Source organism: Podarcis muralis, chromosome 10, assembly GCF_964188315.1.
Source record: "Podarcis muralis chromosome 10, rPodMur119.hap1.1, whole genome shotgun sequence".
Taxonomy (NCBI): domain Eukaryota; kingdom Metazoa; phylum Chordata; class Lepidosauria; order Squamata; family Lacertidae; genus Podarcis; species Podarcis muralis.
The window spans coordinates 40,757,023-40,776,020 of record NC_135664.1 but is presented as its reverse complement, the minus strand read 5'-3'; the positions used below and the strand labels follow the sequence as shown (position 1 = coordinate 40,776,020).

The window sequence follows — 18,998 nt, the reverse complement described above, 5'->3', positions numbered from 1 at the left end:
ACTTTTTTATTTGTTTGTTTTATTTATATACCGTATTTTTCGCTCTATAAGACGCACCAGACCACAAGACGCACCTAGTATTTGGAGGAGGAAAGCAAGAAACAAAATATTCTGAATCTCAGAAGCCAGAACAGCAAGAGGGATCACTGCGCAGTGAAAGCAGCAATCCCTCTTGCTGTTCTGGCTACTGTGATAGCTGCGCAGTCTGCATTCGCTCCATAAGACGCACACACATTTCCCCTTACTTTTTAGGAGGGAAAAAGTGAGTCTTATAGAGCAAAAAATACGGTATTTGTCCCATAATGGAGTTCTCTGGGTGGCTCATGAAGAAAATTAAGCAGTTCTGTGGGTCCTAGCCCATATTTTTCAGCTGGGAATGAATTTTCCTTGATGCATATTGGCTAATGAAACAATTTATGGCCTCTTAAACTTGAGGGAGGGGTATTCTTTTTGTCTGCATTTTTGTGTTTTTATATTGTAAACTGCTCTGTGATTTTTGGATGAAGGGCAGTATGGAAATTTTAATAATAATAATTAATACTTTAAAAATGAATTAGTTAAGGGCTTTCAGCTGCAAAATAATATTGTTTTCCTGTTAAACATGTGTGACAGTTACGGGGATTCTCTAAAAATTACCCTTTTCAATGTTTATTAAAAGGAGCTAAATAAGGTCAGTACACAGTTGGATCAGATTACTGCTAAGCTGCATGACAAACAAGAATTCTGTACTCAGCTGGAAGCCAATCTTAAAGAGTACAAAGAAAAGCATCTTCATTTAGAGCAGAAAAATGAAGAACTGGAAGGTCAGCATAAGGTTAGCATCTAGGAACCTTATTATTATTATTATTATTTGTTCATATACTGCATATATGAAACGTGCATTATCAACATTGGCAAAGTGAGGATGGTATGAGTGGAGAATTGCTCTGAAGGTAGGATCAATTTTTTATTCACCTGATTCAATGGCCACCAAATGTGTAGAACAAAGAAAAAGAAAAGGAAGGAGGAAAAGAAAAGGTCTCCAAATTGTAAGGGATGTAGGGGGAAAATGAAGGTTTCCTAAAAATGCTCTGGCACAGAAGCCAGTGAGCAGCACTGCTTCAGTAATGTACTTGCCTTTACAACAGTAAAGAAATAGAGTTTGGAGGTTATTTGACGTTTGACTGCCTCTTTGAAAGCGAAGTTTTAAAAACAGCACTTTTAATAACAATTGCCAGTTCACATTTAATCACAAAATTTGTGTAACCTCCCTGAAATATGTGTGGAACAACATCCATCAAAATAAAAACACAATCTCTTTTCAGGACAAATGGACAGAAGGGGGAGGGGGAATATTTTTCAGAAGTAGCATTTTGGGTGTAACTTCATTATTATTATTCATTGAGTGCCACAGCTGGACTGTCAGTGTGGGTGAGGCATATTTGATTCCTAAACTTCACATAGCAGAGGTGATATCCTGCTCTGCAGTGTGTTTTAGTGGGTGAGACTGAGGTGTTGATCAAAGTCAAGTTCAGGTTTAAGCAGGATATGTTGCTTAAGGATAAATATTTGGATTGTATGTAAGGATCTTACCCAAGTAATCTCAAAAGTGGCCATTTCTTAGAATATTTGTGGTCTTCTCCTTCTTAAATGTGGGGAAAGGTTTTGAATTTGTTTCTATCTGTTACTGGGGGAATTAAAGGAAAGAAACCATGCCGTTAAAATATCATGTGTATATGCTATACAAGATAACAAGTCTTGCCCTCTGCTTACTTAGAAGAATGGGAATTTATTTTTTATTTTTTTAAAAACTTCTTAAAATTGTGGCGGTTTATTTTGTGAAAATTGTTAACCTTCTGAAATCTTCCATTTCAGAAACTTGAATCTGACATTCTTGAAGTCATGGGAAGTAAAGAAAAGGCAATTCAGGAGCTACAGGAGCAAAGGCAACAATGCACAGACTTAAGTCTGAAGGCTGCAGAACTGACCAAACAACTAGACAGAGAAAGAGAAATGTATGCTAAATATCTTAAAACATGCTATGTTCCAACTCTGGATTGAAGTGTTATGGGTACCCCAAGCATTTTTGTTGCAGAATGCTTCTTCTCTTCCCTCACCCCACCTTGGGATTATAGCAGGGTTGGAAATTTAACTGCAGAAAGCTAGAAACGGCACACATTTTTCCTCCCTTAACTTACATGCCCTGCATTTTAGCAGGAAATATTTCTCCCTCCTTCTGCTGCCAGCTGCCTGTACACCTAACTGTATGCTTTGCTCATCTGATCAAGATGCATTATGGTGTCTCTGATTTTCATACTTGAGCCATTGTTTTCCTTATGCCACAGTTACTTAGACACATCACAGTAGCACATGTACTTCCAGTGATGGTCAGTGATGGTCCAGTGAACCATACCATTGGCCTACCAGGTTCCATTTTGCCTATTCTGATTGGCAGAGACTCTCCAAGGCCTCAGACATGTCTTTGTCAGCGCTTCTACCAAAAATCAATTTATAAGATGCCATGAATTGATCCTAGGCATTTACCGTATTTTTCGCTCTATAGGACGCACTTTCCCCCCTCCAAAAATGAAGGGGAAATGTGTGTGCGTCCTATGGAGCGAATGCAGGCTTTCGCTGAAGCCTGGAGAGTGAGAGGGGTTGGTGCACACCGACCCCTCTCGCTCTCCAGGCTTCAGGCAGCTATCCGCAAGCCTTCGGAGCGCTCTGAAGCCCGGGGAGCGCAGCACCAACTCCCGCTGCGCTCCCCGGGCTTCAGGCAGCTATCTGCAAGCTCTTTGGGGCGGGTGGGTGGGGGGGAAAATAATATTTTTTTTCTATATTCCCCCCCCCCCCAAAAGCTAGGTTCGCCCTATGGTCCGGTGCGCCCTATGGAGCGAAAAATTCGGTATATGTGCAAAACACGTGCTCTGCTCCTGAGCTGTCCTCGCCACAAGTGCAGTGCAGGGATTTGTTATTGGTTTGTCCTCATCAGATCATTCAGATCTATTGATATGTCAATGATAAACTGCTTTCACTATTTGTACCAAGTTTTATGAATAAATTGTTTTGAATAAGCAACAAGAATACAAATAAGATTAGTTGAAATTCACACAACTGACCAAGCAGACCTGCATTTTATTACTTATCTATTTATGAATTTCCTTTTACATGTTTCTCAATATACCACAAAACAGCTAAAAATAGTTTTAAAAGCAGTACAAAAAGCAACTTCACCTTAAAGACAATAAAAAATGGGCACATAAGGGAGATTTTTTTTTAATCCAACTGGAAAAGCTTATTGAAACAAAAATGTCTTGAATTGTTTATGAAAAGTTCAGATAGCGAGCCTCGATAATATCTCATCAGGACGACTGTTCCACAAAACGGGGGCAGTGTTATGGAAGAGTTTACGTATTTCTAAATGGAAAAGAGTTGAATCTAAATGGCTCTTCATTCTAGAATTTGCATTTCAACTCACAATATATATAGTTTATTGGTGCTGCCAGCATATCATTTAGCTATCAGGAGATGAAAAGAAAGCTTAAAACATTAGTTATTTAAGGGGATAACACATGTGACCCACTTGTTATATTTTATGTGTCAATGTTGGCTTATGCTGCAGTTTAGTATTGAACTATTTTTGAGTTTTATTCCCCCCCCCCCTTCTCTACAGAATATCTAGTACCAAATTAGATCTACAAAAGAAATGTGATAGCCTGGAAGAAGCGAACAAGCAGATATTGAAGCAAGAAGAAGAAAATGGAAGACTGAAATTGGATATTGAGAAATTACATCAAGATTCAGACAGACGTCACAAGGAACTGGATGGAAGGCTGCAAGCGGTGACAGAGGATTTGCAGAAGATGAAGTTGGAAAAAGATACTCTATTAAAGGAACTTGAAGTTATCAAAGACAAACTGTCAAAAAGCACTGAATCTTTGAAAGAAGCCAAAGATGAATTGGAAAAAGAGAAACAGAAAGGAAAGGCAGCAGTGGCAGAAATAGTGAGTCATGAATTTTTAAACAAATAGAGATTTCCTGTGTGACTGATTTGTGCATCTATGAATACTAGCTGTGCTTTGCTACTTGCTGTGAGATTTTAGGGCAGTATGCCAGGACTGGTGAAGCTGACAATGGGAAATTAATACTCTCAAGTATACTAAATTGAGCTTTTCACTAATTAAGTGTATTATCTTGGCCTGCACGTGTGTGGTTCTTTTGGGCACTGGCTGAATTAGATGTCCGTCTGCTGTGATTAATTTTTGAATGGAATTGGAAAGAATTGGGAGAGGTAATGAAACAGGTTTGTTTGATGTGGTTTGTGGAAGAAATGCAACTAAAAGTGCATGAAATATCTGTGTGTGTGTTTTTGGCAATGGGGAGAACCCAGTTAATTAAGGAACACTGTCATAACTTTAAAAAGATGCCCATTTTTTTTCCTGAACATGATATAGAATTCCTTATGTTGTATTACATATAAACAGATACTACAGTAACAATTGTCACTCTTTTGTGGGCGTTTTGAGGCCTTTTAGAAAGGCAAGTGACCCTAGTACCCTGTTGGAGATGAGCGGCAGGAAAATTGTTGTTATGAATATGACGACTGAAATTGCTGGTTTTGAGGGGGGAAAGTAATATCAGCTAGAAGAAATTATAAACAATATGATATCAGCTGGTGTAGGGCAGTATGATCCATGCCTTAAAAAATAAAACCACATCTATTTTGAAAGATGATATTATCCATGTATTTCCTCTCTTATCTGATTTCTATGTAGGCCAACATTAGAGTACAATAGTAATATACATTTGATGAAATTTCTGTTTTTGAAAGCATATAGAAGCTTTTCCCTCAGAATTGCATTTTCTTTTTTTATGATGACAATATATATTCTCTTAGTGTGATGCATTCTAAAACATTTAATATGTGTAAATTAAATATTTTTCCTTATTTTATACCAGTTATACACAAAACTTTTATTTAATGCTGCAAAGATTTCAAATCTATGCAGAGGTGCTGTATTAGGATTTTTTTTTACCATAAAAATTATATGATTCAGTGCTTTGGTTTTAACAATAAAAGAATCCTTGAAATTAGTTGAGTTCTTATTTTTAAAAAGGTTTCCCTTCCTCCCCCTGATTACTGTTGTTGAAGTTTGTTTCCAAAAACTTAATTTTCACTCATCAGTTAAATGTAAAAGTATGAAAAGGCTTACAGTACAAGTCTGTACATTTCTACTCACAAGTAAGTTCCATTGAGTTTAATGGGGCAAACACATGAGTAGATAAAAGCTTTGGCTTTTAGCATAACTGGTTTTGTTACTGACCTTTATGATGAACAGTGTTTAATGAAAATGGTCCATTGTGAAAAGAGAAAAGTTCTCATTATTAGTGCTGTAGATTATTACCTTTGTTACTTTCATAACCAACCTTGTGGTGCCAGGTTCTGATCTACACAGTATCTCTATCTATCTATCTATCATCTATCATCTATCTATCTGTCTTCACTATTTATTTATTATACTCAGTTTCTTTGAAACTGTCCACTGTTTTCTACTGAATGGGATTTTAAAAGCTGTTAGAATTCATTGCTGAAACTTCCCAATTTTTTTTTCAAAAAAAGAGAAAGGTCTATATTTTGGAAATTTTATGAGCTCACCAGTCGTTCCTTTTCACACAGGAGAAATCTTGTCAAGAAGCTAGACATCAACTCCAGCTTCAGTCGGAATCTATAGCTAAAGAGCAGAATGAACTGAAAAACTCCCTGGAAAAGCAAGAAGGGGTAATGCTGACTTTTTGACCACAAGCATGTGAAATCAGCAATTGCTTTATCAAATAGTTTTTGCTAGAATTACACCCAGAAAGAGAAAGACAGAGTGCTAACTTTCCACAAGACTATACCCAAAACAGATTTCACTTAATAAAACTGTGGACGGTCGCTCCAAGATTAAATAGCTGTTGTGTTCATGTTCATGTGTTAACTCAGAAAAGTATGAGCACGGACCTAGGAATGTTGCAATATTCTATTTCTACAACCCAATTCATAAAGTGGGTTTTAAAAAAATGCTCCGTTTCGCTCAGATGATGGATAATGACATAGCAGTGTCCCCTCCAAGGCATAATGTTAAAAGCCGCAGCACGAAAATAATACTACATATGGTAAAGATAATACACAGTACTGTTCTGCTTTTCTTCTCTATGTAGATCTCCAAGCAGCTGGCAACAGAGCTTGATTCAGCACGTGCGCAAGTCCTGCAGATTCAAAGTGTCCTGAAAGAAAAAGAAAAGAGCGAACAGCAGTTGCAGTTGAAGGTGAAAGAGCTGAAGGAATCTTTTGACCAGAAGAAAAAGCAAAATGAAACACAGCAAGCTGAATTGAAATCGGCTCTCTTAGAAAAGGTAAGAGCCCACAGCATACAAAGAGGGTTTGCTACCAGTTTGGATTGATCTGAACATTGCTGTCTTCTGAATAAATTTAACAAAATTAAATAAACCATAGGTATTTATTTCATCGGGACAAGTATTGTAAAGTACTCTGTAAACTGAACAGCGAAAATATTAGCAATAACGCAAGTAGAAAATGTTCATACTTGTATGTTTCCATGTTACTCTTTATTATGTATAAAGAAAACTCTTCTCGTGTGTGTGTTAGGCAGAACTAGAGAATAAACTGCAGCAGCAGATAACGTTGTCAGCACAAGAGCTTACGGCGGAGAGGGAAAAGATAGCAGAGCTACAGAAGACACATAAAAAGACCCAAGAGAATATGGAAAAGCTTCAGTTGGATTTTTATGGCAAAGAATCTGAGCTCTTGGCTACACGACAAGATCTTCAGGTACATTACATCGCTTTTAAGGCTATAGGGCATCTTTTCTCACTGTGTGCAGTGTATTGTTCCTGTGCCTTTTAAATTGGCAATTAGAGGATACAAGTGGAATCGGCAGCAAAATACTGCAGTGTGGAATGCTCCTGTTCTCTCTTCCAATTTCTCTTTTTTGGAAAAAAAATGTTAGTGTCTAAGGTGTATACACTGCAAAACATTTGTAAGGAAACAAGAAAGACCTTGATAAAGTGCCTGTTATAGTGCTAACTTTGAGGGTAAAAAACCTATAAATACAGAGTTGTCTGAACTATGATAATGGCACCCTCTGCTGGAATATTTGGGAGAAATACTTCTGATTTGTGTTTTTTTCATTTTCCTTATAACTAAAGCTATAGCAGGATTTAAGACATTTTTAAATGAAACTTGCTTTATACTTAAGTCCTCTAGCCACCGGATATGTAATCCTGAACACAACTAATGGGAAGAATTATAACCAACAGCAGCAGAAGTATCATCCTCTAACAATATTACATATTTAAAGTTTTTTTGTATTATGCTGGACATAGATGGCTTTTGTTTTGCATTCATTGAGAGTTAGCCCGCTTTGATCATTAAAGCAGTAAATGCTCATTTCAATGCAGATGCAGTGTTGGCCACATTTATTTATTAGAAATATTTATACCTAATCTTCTAACTGAAGTTCTCAAAGCGGATTTCAATCTATTCAAATTATAAGACTGACTTACAATGTTGGAGTCCTTCACCTGATCTATGGCTTCTGTCAGTCATAGTTTATGGCTCCCGGCAGCAGATGCAAGAGGCATGGAGTTGGGGGCAAAAGTGCTTCAGGCCCTTTATGATACATTAATATTATGTGATCTAGGGATCTATTAGAAGTTGGGGCAAAGGGAAGAAGACGACCTCAGGTTCTTCTCCCCCACCCCCGCTAATATCGTTTGGCATCCTCCATTCACTCCCAACCCCCACCCAAATGATTTCCTTTCTCTTCATCCTCACATCATTTTAGCTACTACTTCTTTCCCTGTCTGGGAGAAGGTGTATAGGAAAACACATACCTGAAGTCTCCTCTGCAAAATTGAATGAATAAAATAATAGATAGTTTATGGCACAATCTGCTGTTCAGCTGTGCTTATCAGAACTATGGAACAAACACATCACAACATATCTGGCACTAGGGAGATGGAGTGGCCCAACTTCCGTCCAATGTCTAGAGATTTTGAAATGGCTATAGGAAAGCAGCTACGACCGCAGCTGTTTGCGTGGTTTGTATGGCAGCTTGTGCAGAGACCCAAATCAAAAGTGAGGGCCCTTGAAGACTCCGATGACGTGCGTTAGGGGAAGTGGGACGATGGCATCAGTGCAAAATAATCCTTTTATTTGCACTCTAAATTTTGTATCAGCATTTATTAATATTATTTCTTCATGTTTGTATTCGGAGCTGAATTGGAAAGGACTTTGTTGCATATTGCTAACAGGTTTTTTTTACTATTAAAATCAACTCCTGTTTCTTCACATTAATGCATAATCATATCTGCTACTGTGACTGGCTGACTGCAACTTTAGCTGTGTTTTTCACAAATTCAGTCCACAGAGGAGAAGCTTGCTTTGGCCCAAGAAGAATTGGTTTCAAACAGAAATCAAATTAGTAATCACAATCAGTTGATCAAAGAACTTAAGACTGCAAGATCTACATTAGAGCAGGATGTGTCCAATAAAGAACAACAACTGAAAGAGCAGAATAAACTGCTACAGGAAATACAGAAAGACAAGGTAATTTATTTTTTATTTAATGGTGATATGCCATGTGGCTATGGTTCTATATGCAATTGTTAAGTTTCATTGAAGCTTATTTATGAGGAAACGTGCATGTTTTCACTGCTGGACTAATTTGTCATCATTTGGTTAGAAGGTGATGTTTTTCTGCCATGTCAAAATCGATACTGTTAGAATATGTATGTAGAGTAGAAATACGTTAGAACAGGATTTTAAAGAGGCAGCTCTTTACCGCCAGAAAATGATCATTGCTTTCTAAATCAGTTAAAAGTGGTCTCTTAAAACTACCTGTCCATTTCCTCTGCTTCAAGGCTGGAAAAGAAACGGATCTGGCTAACGAAAGATCTAAAACAACTGAGCTTCAGAACATAAGCACCAAACTGGAAAAAGAAAATTCCAAACTAAGAGAAGAAGCCAGAACCTGCAAACAGGAATTGGAAAAAGTATGTTGAGATGCTACTCCATTAATGCTGGGCCACTTCTTTTGTTCAGCGTATTACCATTTCACTCAAAAGTTCCCTGCCTGCTTATTCTGGTGAACTTTCTCACCTTTCTTGCCAACTTCATTTACCCTTCCGTATCTGTAGACCTTGTGTTGGTTTTTAATTAATGTTCCCTTCTTAAAACTGTGAGTGCTACTTTTTACTTGACCTCCCGAGTTTAATCCTTCCTACAGGTGCCTTTTTTCAGGTCCGATTTATAGATTAAACTGGCAACATTTATGCATTGGAGAAAAAAGCAGCTATATCTTCTTTGGGATCAGATAGCAATGGGCTGAGGTGGTGGGTGGGGAGAATGGATTTCCAGCATAAAATTATGATGGGGCCTAATCAGAAGCATGTCCTTGCTCTGGGCCCCTGGCTGCTTTTTCTTCTAATGAAAACAGCCAGTTTAAGCATGTTTTTTTGAAAGCGTTTGTAACATAAGATGTATTCCTCCCCCACCCCAGTCAATTGCTGACTGTGTCCATTTATGTTTGTACGCTCTCTGATGCTGCATATGTTTCACTCTGGTCAGTGACCGAAATAAATCGATTCATTCGTTCATTCAGCTTCTCCTACCTGCCTGCCAGCAGAACTTCTCCTAACTCCCCCCCAAGACCCCTTGAGATGTGAAATTGAGCTCCCCCAAAATATTGTAAGCAGTTCGACAAATGGTTAGGAATGCTCTGAGGCAAAAAGACACGTTCATCTGGTTTTTAAACTTAACCTGTTAAAATATAGAAAATAACTAACTTAAATCTTTGTCTTGTTCTGTGCTGAGAATTATACTGTTTCATGGGAAATAGTATGATTTCAGATTAGCTCTCACCCAAATATTATTTTTGTCATTGTAAACACTGTATGTTTTTAACAGGAGATAACAAATTTAAAGGATGCCAAACAACTACTGATCAAGCAGAAACTGGAATTGCAGGGAAAAGTTGATAACATTAATTCAGCTCTTGAGCAAGAGAAAAAGAACCAAGAAGTTATCAAAGATCAGTTGAAAAAGAGAGAAGAAGAAATGAAGAAGAAATGTGCTGAGATTGAGGCAAAACTGGTTGGTATATCTATTACGAGAGTACTTAATATGTATCCATGCTTAAATATGTTTAAGCATCCGTTCAGCAGTTTCAACTTTTGTAGCTGGAGTTATTCAGGGTGCCGCCCTCCCAGGTCAGGTGGAAAAGTCCAGCAAGGCAGGGGGTGGTCTTTCAGGACTCACAGCCAAGATGCTCTCTTATCTATTATCAGAATCTTTTAATCCAAGATATTTAACCTGCTCAATTTAACTTACTATGTATCAGGGAGAATTCCATATTAAGTAAGACAAAACACAGAGGCTTCTATACTAATTTCCCATGAGCAGAACTCCACTCATGAGATACCATTGCTGGTGGAATGAAGAGAAAGTTTTTTTCACTGATTTCTCCTTTCTCACTGGCTTCCCCTGTTTATTTCAAAAATCTGCTCTGGTGGTTGGAGGGACAATGTTGTAGAAGGCTGAGGTGGAAATTACTTACTCCCATCTTCTGCCGTTGGATTCGAGTCACTTTTATGAAGGGAAGCAATTTGGGATCCTAGAGGGACACGGGTGGCGCTGTGGGTTAAACCAGAGCCTAGGACTTGCTGATCAGAACGGTGGTTCGAATCCCTGTGACGGGTTGAGCTCCCGTTGCTCGGTCCCTGCTCCTGCCAACCTAGCAGTTCGAAAGCACATCAAAGTGCAAGTAGATAAATAGGTACCGCTCCGGCGGGAAGGTAAATGGCGTTTCTGTGCGCTGCTCTGGTTCGCCAGAAGCGGCTTAAGTCATGCTGGCCACATGACCCGGAAGCTGTATGCTGGCTCCCTCGGCCAATAAAGCGAGATGAGCGCCGCAACCCCAGAGTTGGCCACGACTGGACCTAATGGTCAGGGGTCCCTTTACCTTTACCTGGTTTGGGATCCTAGCCAGGATTTCATTATTTTTTCCATAGCAAGAAGTGTTAGATATGCAGAATGGGGTGGTTCCCTCTTTGGCTACAATCCCAGGGGTAAAATATCATCTGAACAGACCTTTTGTTGTTGTTGTTGGAATAAGAAAAATACTTACATTTTAAAAATGTTTTTATTGACTTAGCAAGCTGAGAAAAAGGAAAAAGATGAGCAATCTAAAAGTCACGAGGAGGCTGAGGGTAAACTCAACATGCAGATCACAGCTTTAAATGAGAATCTGGGTACGGTGAAGAAAGAGTGGCAAAGCAGCCAAAGAAGAGTTAGCGAATTAGAAAAACAAACAGATGATTTACGTGGAGAGATCGCAGTACTGGAAGCCACAGTGCAAAATAACCAAGATGAGAGGAGAGTGCTGCTGGAAAGGTAAGTCAGTGAATTAGAGGCAGAATAATATGGTTTTGGTGTGGTGACTTCTGTTTTTTATAATAGAATGGGGAAAACTTCCTATTGTGTAATTTTGTGCTAAAAACAAATTATAATGGAAATAAATAAGCTTATGCAGTCAGAATAAATCACCCAAATTGACAGAGAAGCTAAAATTCAAAATTCTAACACTGACCCCCCTTTTATGTGAAATTTAGACTGCCCTGTGCATGTACTGCATATGGTGAACATAACTAGCCACTTGACACAGGAAGCCAACTCAGTTCTTGTTCAACGTAGACTTCTTAATGGCCTTATTTGTTTCTACAACAAGGGAGGTTACCTTACTAGTATGGTTGAAACCATGTTGGAATAGGGATTCACACAGTTTGAAATGTAGCTTCAACTCAGAAAGTGTTGGAATGGAATAGTTCTCTCACTAATATAAAGGAAACCAAAAGGATCGATTCCCTGCCCACCCTTGGTTCTTGACAATTGTCTGAGGGTAGGTTAGCAGTATGAATTCGCATGCGAATGATGGTTTTATTTTTCCTCAGTTTACAGCATTGTAATAGCATTATGATTTCTTCTTTAGGTGCCTTAAAAGTGAAGGAGAAATTGAAAAACTTCAGAGCAAATTGATGGATGCCCGAAGAAAACTGGATGACACTACTGCAGCCATGCAAGAGCTAGGCAGAGAGAACCAGTCACTGCAGGTATTTCATTTTGGTGCCTAAAGACAGACTCTGCGCTACCTTTAAATTTATTAAAGTAAACAGTGCTCTTTGCTAAGTTGTTCAGTTGAGTCAAGTAGATGGGTAGAGGAGAGGAACCAAATGTGGTAAGAACGATGTGGTTATGTGTAAAATTATATGCAACAATTCTGGGTTGGGAGTACTGTGTGTGGGTGTGTAGAACACTTGCTGTTGAATTTCCATGAAGTAGCTTTGATGTGATTTGGGTTTTTGATTTAATGTTCATAAAAATCTCTACTCTTACATTTTATAGATCAAACACTCACAAGCCTTGAATCGGAAATGGGCTGAAGATAATGAGGTTCAGAATTGCATGGCCTGTGGGAAAGGTTTTTCCGTAACAGTAAGAAAGGTTTGTATGTCTGGGAATATCTTCTGGAGAAGTGTGTGTGTGTTGAGAATTATTTTTGTGAAAGCAGTGAAGCAGTGGCTGTATTTGATAATAATAATAATAATAATAATAATAATAATAATAATAATAATAATATGGTTTAGCGTACTGTGAATGAGCTGGAACAAACCACAGGCTCATATACCAATCTCCATTTTCCATGCAGCCAGGAAGAGAGGTTGAGAAGTTGCTGCTTTCTTTTAACTACAGTATTTGTATTGTTTGGTGCAACAAAGTGATTTAATATTAACTGGTTAATTTCAAAGAAACAAACACCAGTCTCTGGCCTTTGAAGCTGACTTGTTGAAGTTGGCTGTGGATCACGTTAATCATTCTGAAAACACAGGAAGCTACAGTTAACAAAAAAATGGAAGCAAAATTTTGAAACTGCCCCCTGTGGAGGAGAGGGGAAGGTGGGAGCACATTGGGTTCAAGGATCACTGTGATATATCGTGTTTTTCCATCTATAAGATGCCCCCATGTATAAGACGCTTCCTATTTTTGGGAACTCAGATTTAAGTAAATGGGGGGAGACACTGTGTATAAGATTCCCCCTAATTTTTGACATTATTTTAAAGGGGAAAAAACCTAGTCTTATACATGAAAAGATATGGTACCATGGTTTAGCATGATGTGCCATCACAGCCAATGTGTATTAAGGAAGCATTTTTAAAAGGTGATTGTTTAAAATGAACTTTTTGGTGATGTCTGGCAGATTTATATAAGGGACATATTTGTATAAGCCTCATGCTTTCTTTTGTAAGCAATGCTGTGATAGACTTGTCAGTACAAGCCGTGTTCAGGCCTTGTATATTTTTGTACAACTTGATTCAGTCTGCTCAGCCTGGCAAAGGGCATCTTCCTCCCTTGTCATTTGAACGGATACTTGCAGGTGAAACAGTTACAGGATTATGAGGAGAGCAGTGTGAAAGCGAGGTTCACAATAACAAGTTGGTTTGGAGCACATAGGAGTGGAGAGCATGTTCATGAAGACCAAGCCGTGGCTTGGCATGATATCTTTCCCTGTATATAATTGTTTTGTTTTTCCTGTTTCACAGCATCACTGCAGACAGTGTGGAAATATCTTCTGTGCCGAGTGCTCAGCTAAGAATGCCTTAACTCCTTCTTCTAAGAAACCCGTTCGTGTCTGTGATACTTGTTTCAACGACTTGCAAGGATAATTACTCACAGCTCTTAAATGTTATGCTAGAATAAAGTTTCTGTTATGCACTTCGTACAACACTCAGACTACTCTTTGGTTTGGGTGATGATTGTAACAATGGGCAAAATTATAGTATTGTTGAAAATATACATATAAAAAAGTCAAACAATTGTACTTCTTGTGAGGCTGAAATTATCTATGGCTTGTTTGGTTTTGATCCTACAAGAGCTTCTGTGTCTAGTTTATAAGTCCCCAGTAACTTGTAAATAAAGTTTAAACAGAGGAGTAACAATGTATTTTTTTAATCCTAATTTCCTTGTTTAAAAGTAACACATTTTAAAGTAAACACATTTGCAGGGATTTTGTGTATCAAATGCTGCTGCTCTAATGGGATGGTTACAGTTTAATAGCTTCATTGAAGTGTGAAAGATACGTAGCAGGCCCAAACAAGCAGCTTTTTTGCTTATTTCTTTTATTTTCTCACTCTCTGGGGATTCCACTTACAGTGAATGCCTAGATAGTGGGAAACTACCTTGAGGTTTTAAACTTTTCAGGATGTTTCACTACAGTGTCACTATATACTTCACTGAAAATGAAAAGCAAGTGTCGAGTGTATAATGTATGCTTGACATCTCTAAGAATACCATTCCTCATATCAAAGGTACTTAAGTGGACTACATCATCCTTAATATGCAAGGTCTTACTCTGAAACTTTTTGAGGTTGCATACCTTTTCAGAGGTCTTCTGCTTAGTTAATTTTATTATTATTATTATAAAATCTTTGTTGTTGTTCAATTCCCTTCACAGGAAACACTGCATGGAAGTTCCCAGGAAAAAATACTGTGAAGTGTGGGAATTAAAAAATACAACATTACGAAAGAAAGTAGTCACCTTGGAATTCTATCTTTCTCGAGTTTCTTAGTTCTTGCTAGAGATTTGCCATACCTCCCTGCCAAATGGAAGTGAAATTCCAGGTTCTGCTAATGGCTTTAAAGTAACTGAGATTCCACCACCAAGAGCCTTTCTCTTGCTTTAATGAGGTACATCTCAGTCGTAGGTTTTATAGTACAACGGTGTCATGTTTCATCCAAATGAGAAGGTACTGAAATTGCTCTTTTAAAATCCAATCTTTTAAAGATTGGATTTAGGCAGGAAATGTCATCTTTCAGCCCCATCTTTTCTTCTCTTTTGATTTGAGAGGCGAGGATAATATACATACTTCTATGCACATTGTAACCACACAAAATAATGTACTTTGTAAAATTTAGAGTGACTAAAATACAGCATGACATTTAAAATTAACACCTTTTGGATATGTGGTCTATTTAAAATGCTATGAAGGAAGTGATGCCAGCAAGGAAGAATGTTGTAGACTGAGAAATGGAAGTACAGAACTAGGAAGAAATGGAGAAGCAAACAGCTTAACACAAATATATTTGTAGAGGGGTCATGGCTAGCATGACCTTTGCACTCAGAAGGTCCCACGTTCAATCCCTCATGCCTCAAGATAAAAAATGTTTCATACATTACACGTCCAGCAAATACCATGTTTTTCTCGGAACTTTTGAGAGGCTGCTGACAACGGGAGCAGACGACATTTGATCCAATGGCCTGATTTAGTATAAAGCTGCTTTATCTGTTCAAAAATGTCCAGATGAACAAGTACAAATAGGATGTATGAAACCTTAAATTTTTTTGAGTTGGATATGCATGCTCCATATGCCAAATTTACATCTAATCATTCAGCAGCTACATGTGTAGACATTTTCCCCATTTACTTGGTGTGGTTTTTTTAGGACTAAACGGTAAAGTAATATCCGGAGCATCTACTAAGGTAATTGGGAATTATTAGGGATTTTACTTGATTAAATAAATCTTAGTTGATTAATCACACCAGTTTTATTCAATTAAACATGCTTATGAATAAATTAAAGTTTTGAAGGAAAAGAGTATTTTGGTTTTAGATGATGCTCGCATGTGTTGCAGCAGGCACCATCTTAGAAAAGCCGTCCTTTGTTCTGTGCAACAGAATGGGGAGAGGCCTTTGCCAGTCACAGTTTTTGTAAGTACTTGCATTCAAAAGAATATCTGAAAACCATCTGCTCCCTCATTCAAACAGATGAAAATATATTGAAATGGTTTGATTTGTTAATTGACAACACATCGCAGCCCTAGAAGTTGCAAACGTATACATGGAGGCAAGGGAAAATCCATTTTGTTCAGAGAAAGAGCATAAGGTTGGATCCGTAGTTCAGAAATTTGAGCTACTTCAGTGGAAACGCCCCCTAAGAACCTCAGGAAGGGGAAGATAATAGCATTGTCACTTGCACTATGCACTTTCTTTCTCGTGTAACCAACATAATATGCAAGAAATGAAACAGCTGTTTTGCAAGAATTGTTGTAGTAATTGGTCCACAAGGCTATGTATTCTCAGACGAGTGTTCATTGAAATTCCTAGTAACTTCATTTTTGTTAGGAATATTGCATCCTTAATTCTTAAGTGCTCTAGGACACGTGTATATATAGCAAAGGAATTTACATGGTTTTAACAAGCATTGTTTGACTTAAGACTCGAAAAATGTGGACATAGCAATTTTGCACATTTGTATTATTAGTTGACTGCTTTCCATAGTTCATGTTCATGCTTTTGTTTTCTTAGTATTGAGTTTCTGCGGAATTTACATGGATGGTCTGTTTTCCAGGCCATAGCAATAAGTACATACAAAAATCCCTATACCTAAGAGCAGACGTGTTTGTGTTCACATTCTGTTTTGAACTGCTAGAAATCTTAAAACCAGTATACTACTTGAGAGTAGTATGCATTTATAAAATAGTTACAATTTTACAATGCTGCAATTGGTCAGCATTGACTGTTCTGTCTTGGTTAATGGAGTGATGCAATATTCTATGCAGTCATTGTACAGCAGGCAAATGGAAAGGTTTTCACCCAATTCAGTAGAACATATCTGATGGTAGGAAACTAATCTGTTTTCTCTTGTGTGCCAATTAAAGAGCCACTAAGTTCAGTGAAGACTTCTTTCTTAGTCATCGTTCCCTCCTTACACCCCAATATGGAAAAGTTTTACTACTGGTTTGAGTTTTAAAGTATCTAAATACATTGTTCATTGTTGATATATAAACAGACTGGTGTGGCAGATCCAGATTTCCTAGTGTTGGTGCGTATACAATGTACATTCTACCATGTGGTTAAATCCCAACTCTCGTCACCAAAGGGATGAGAAAGAATGTCACGTTGGGTTAGCAAACACTGAAACCTTTTATAATAGAAATCTGTCCAAAATGCTGCTTGTATAGGATTTGTCACTTTTGTAATAAAATTATTATTAAAAAAACCCTTTAAAATAAACACACAACCCCCCCTTTCATTCTGACACTTGATGCCACTATGTAAGATTTCATTTAAACTACCTCTTGATATGAAATTCAACTTTAGTGCATTTTGATAGGATTCCTTCACTATAATGTTAGGTATGATTTGTGGTAACTGCCAAATTTTCCAAGTGTTTTGTCTCACCAAAAATGTAATATTTGGGTATGTATGCTAATGTAGTTTCCAATTATTCTAGGCTCACTTGTGCTCTTTTGACCTATGTAGTTTAGTTCTACAAACTTGTAGCTGTTGGACAGGAATGAAACAAGCAATTCAAGCTGTCCTGGTCATAAGTCTGTTGGACTTTGTCACCTGTATGTAATATTGGCAAACTGGATACTGGTTTAAACATGAACATGCCATTAAATTAGCCTCTTGTTTGCAACAGTCTAGACAAGAAGTTGACAAATGCTATTAAGCTTATAATGGATGTGTGCCACAAGTGTACTGTCCTGTTGGCCTCTTTTTAATGATTGGTTTATTATGGTCGCAGATGTGAATATTGTGCATAATATTTACTGATTTTTATGTATAATTGTATAAATTAGAATTGGAAAAATTCTGTGCTTACCTTATATTTACAGATGTTTTAAGGTAGCCTTACCTACACAACACTGCACTTCTTTTTCAACTGGACCCTTAAACTCACATTATCTGTAGATAGTCTTGCATGACCATTTTTATCAGTTGGATTCTCTCAAGTCCTCCTCTCAGTGGTGTGTTTATGACTTGTGGTCATGTAGTTGTGCCTTACATTGTGAAAGAGTTTAGTTCAGTACGCACTGTAATCCCTAAACTCTGCATTTGGAAAGTAATGAAAGCTGAGGAGTGACACCCTACATCAGCTAATTCTGTATGAAATAACATGAGTGGATACTTGTGGAAATGTTACTTTTGTATTCTAATCTGTTATTGGCCTGAAATAAAATTAGACATTTCTAATAGACCATTTGCAGTGACTTAATTTGCTGTGCTTTTGGTGTCGCTGTAGCCACTTTTATTCATTTGCAAATTCAGATAGTGGTTAGGCAGAGTTGAGTAGTATCCTTTTGGTGTTACATCATGAACATAATTGTGGTAAAGGTGATAAAAATGGCTCTTCTGATTGGTGCCATTCTGCTTCATTCTACAGTTCTTTGAACTAATAATTACTGAAGACGTGTGGTTCTTACCCAGAATTTTACAAAAAAGTGTATACCTCAAAAGTATGTGCAACCCCATTTGGTGTTGTATAGTCAGTATGAACTGATTTTACCCCGCGGCTTTAATTGGGGGTTGGGGTAATTTTTTTCTGGAACGCTACAGCCAGAAATTACAATTTCTCAGTTCTTAGTTTAACCCCATTCCAAGTTGTGCAGGTATCTCTCTTTGTAGCATAATGTTGATGAAATTTCTTCCAAACGCTGATGAGGTGAGGAAGGTAATCTCAAGGTGACCACACTGCTTAAAAATGGGTTGTGTGATTCTATAATCTAATGTGAGAGGTGTTTTTGTGAAGATCAGTGTTAGATTGTTACTTTGTTTGACATTTTGGTGGTTTCTGAGGTAGGAAAAAATTGTGCAGATTTTCTTTCTTTCATAACCCGGTAGTATTTGATCAAAAAACAAAATACTCTGATTTAAGCAGGTCTCATGATTACTGGTACCCCAGTTTGACTGCAGAAGAACTTGTAAAGGCAGTTTTAAAGATGTTGGTTTAATGGCACTAGTTTCCTTTCTCTTCCCCATATCATATCGCATATATTTTCTAGTTTTTATCATGGTATGCCAAATCAAAACAAGCCACCCTGTGAGGAACCAAAGGCCATAAGCATAGCACTGCAGTTTGAATAATGACCATTCAAGTTGCTCCTTTCCTTCTCTGA

General features: G+C 37.7%; 1 protein-coding gene across 5 annotated transcripts in view; it reads left to right on the top strand.

Moving 5' to 3' along the window:
- EEA1 (early endosome antigen 1) overlaps positions 1-18,077 on the top strand; it is a 51,672-nt gene extending 33,595 nt beyond the window's left edge. For all 5 annotated transcript variants that reach the window (XM_028747506.2, XM_028747504.2, XM_077934807.1 and 2 more), the window contains 13 exons: positions 659-814; positions 1,855-1,994; positions 3,653-3,983; positions 5,657-5,758; positions 6,181-6,375; positions 6,629-6,811; positions 8,405-8,590; positions 8,905-9,036; positions 9,950-10,135; positions 11,196-11,434; positions 12,030-12,150; positions 12,443-12,541; positions 13,639-18,077. In XM_028747506.2, coding sequence (XP_028603339.2) covers positions 659-814; positions 1,855-1,994; positions 3,653-3,983; positions 5,657-5,758; positions 6,181-6,375; positions 6,629-6,811; positions 8,405-8,590; positions 8,905-9,036; positions 9,950-10,135; positions 11,196-11,434; positions 12,030-12,150; positions 12,443-12,541; positions 13,639-13,761 — 2,193 coding nt within the window. In that variant the 3' untranslated portion in view covers positions 13,762-18,077. The remainder of the gene's footprint in view (positions 1-658; positions 815-1,854; positions 1,995-3,652; positions 3,984-5,656; positions 5,759-6,180; positions 6,376-6,628; positions 6,812-8,404; positions 8,591-8,904; positions 9,037-9,949; positions 10,136-11,195; positions 11,435-12,029; positions 12,151-12,442; positions 12,542-13,638) is intronic.
- Positions 18,078-18,998: the final 921 nt, after the last annotated feature.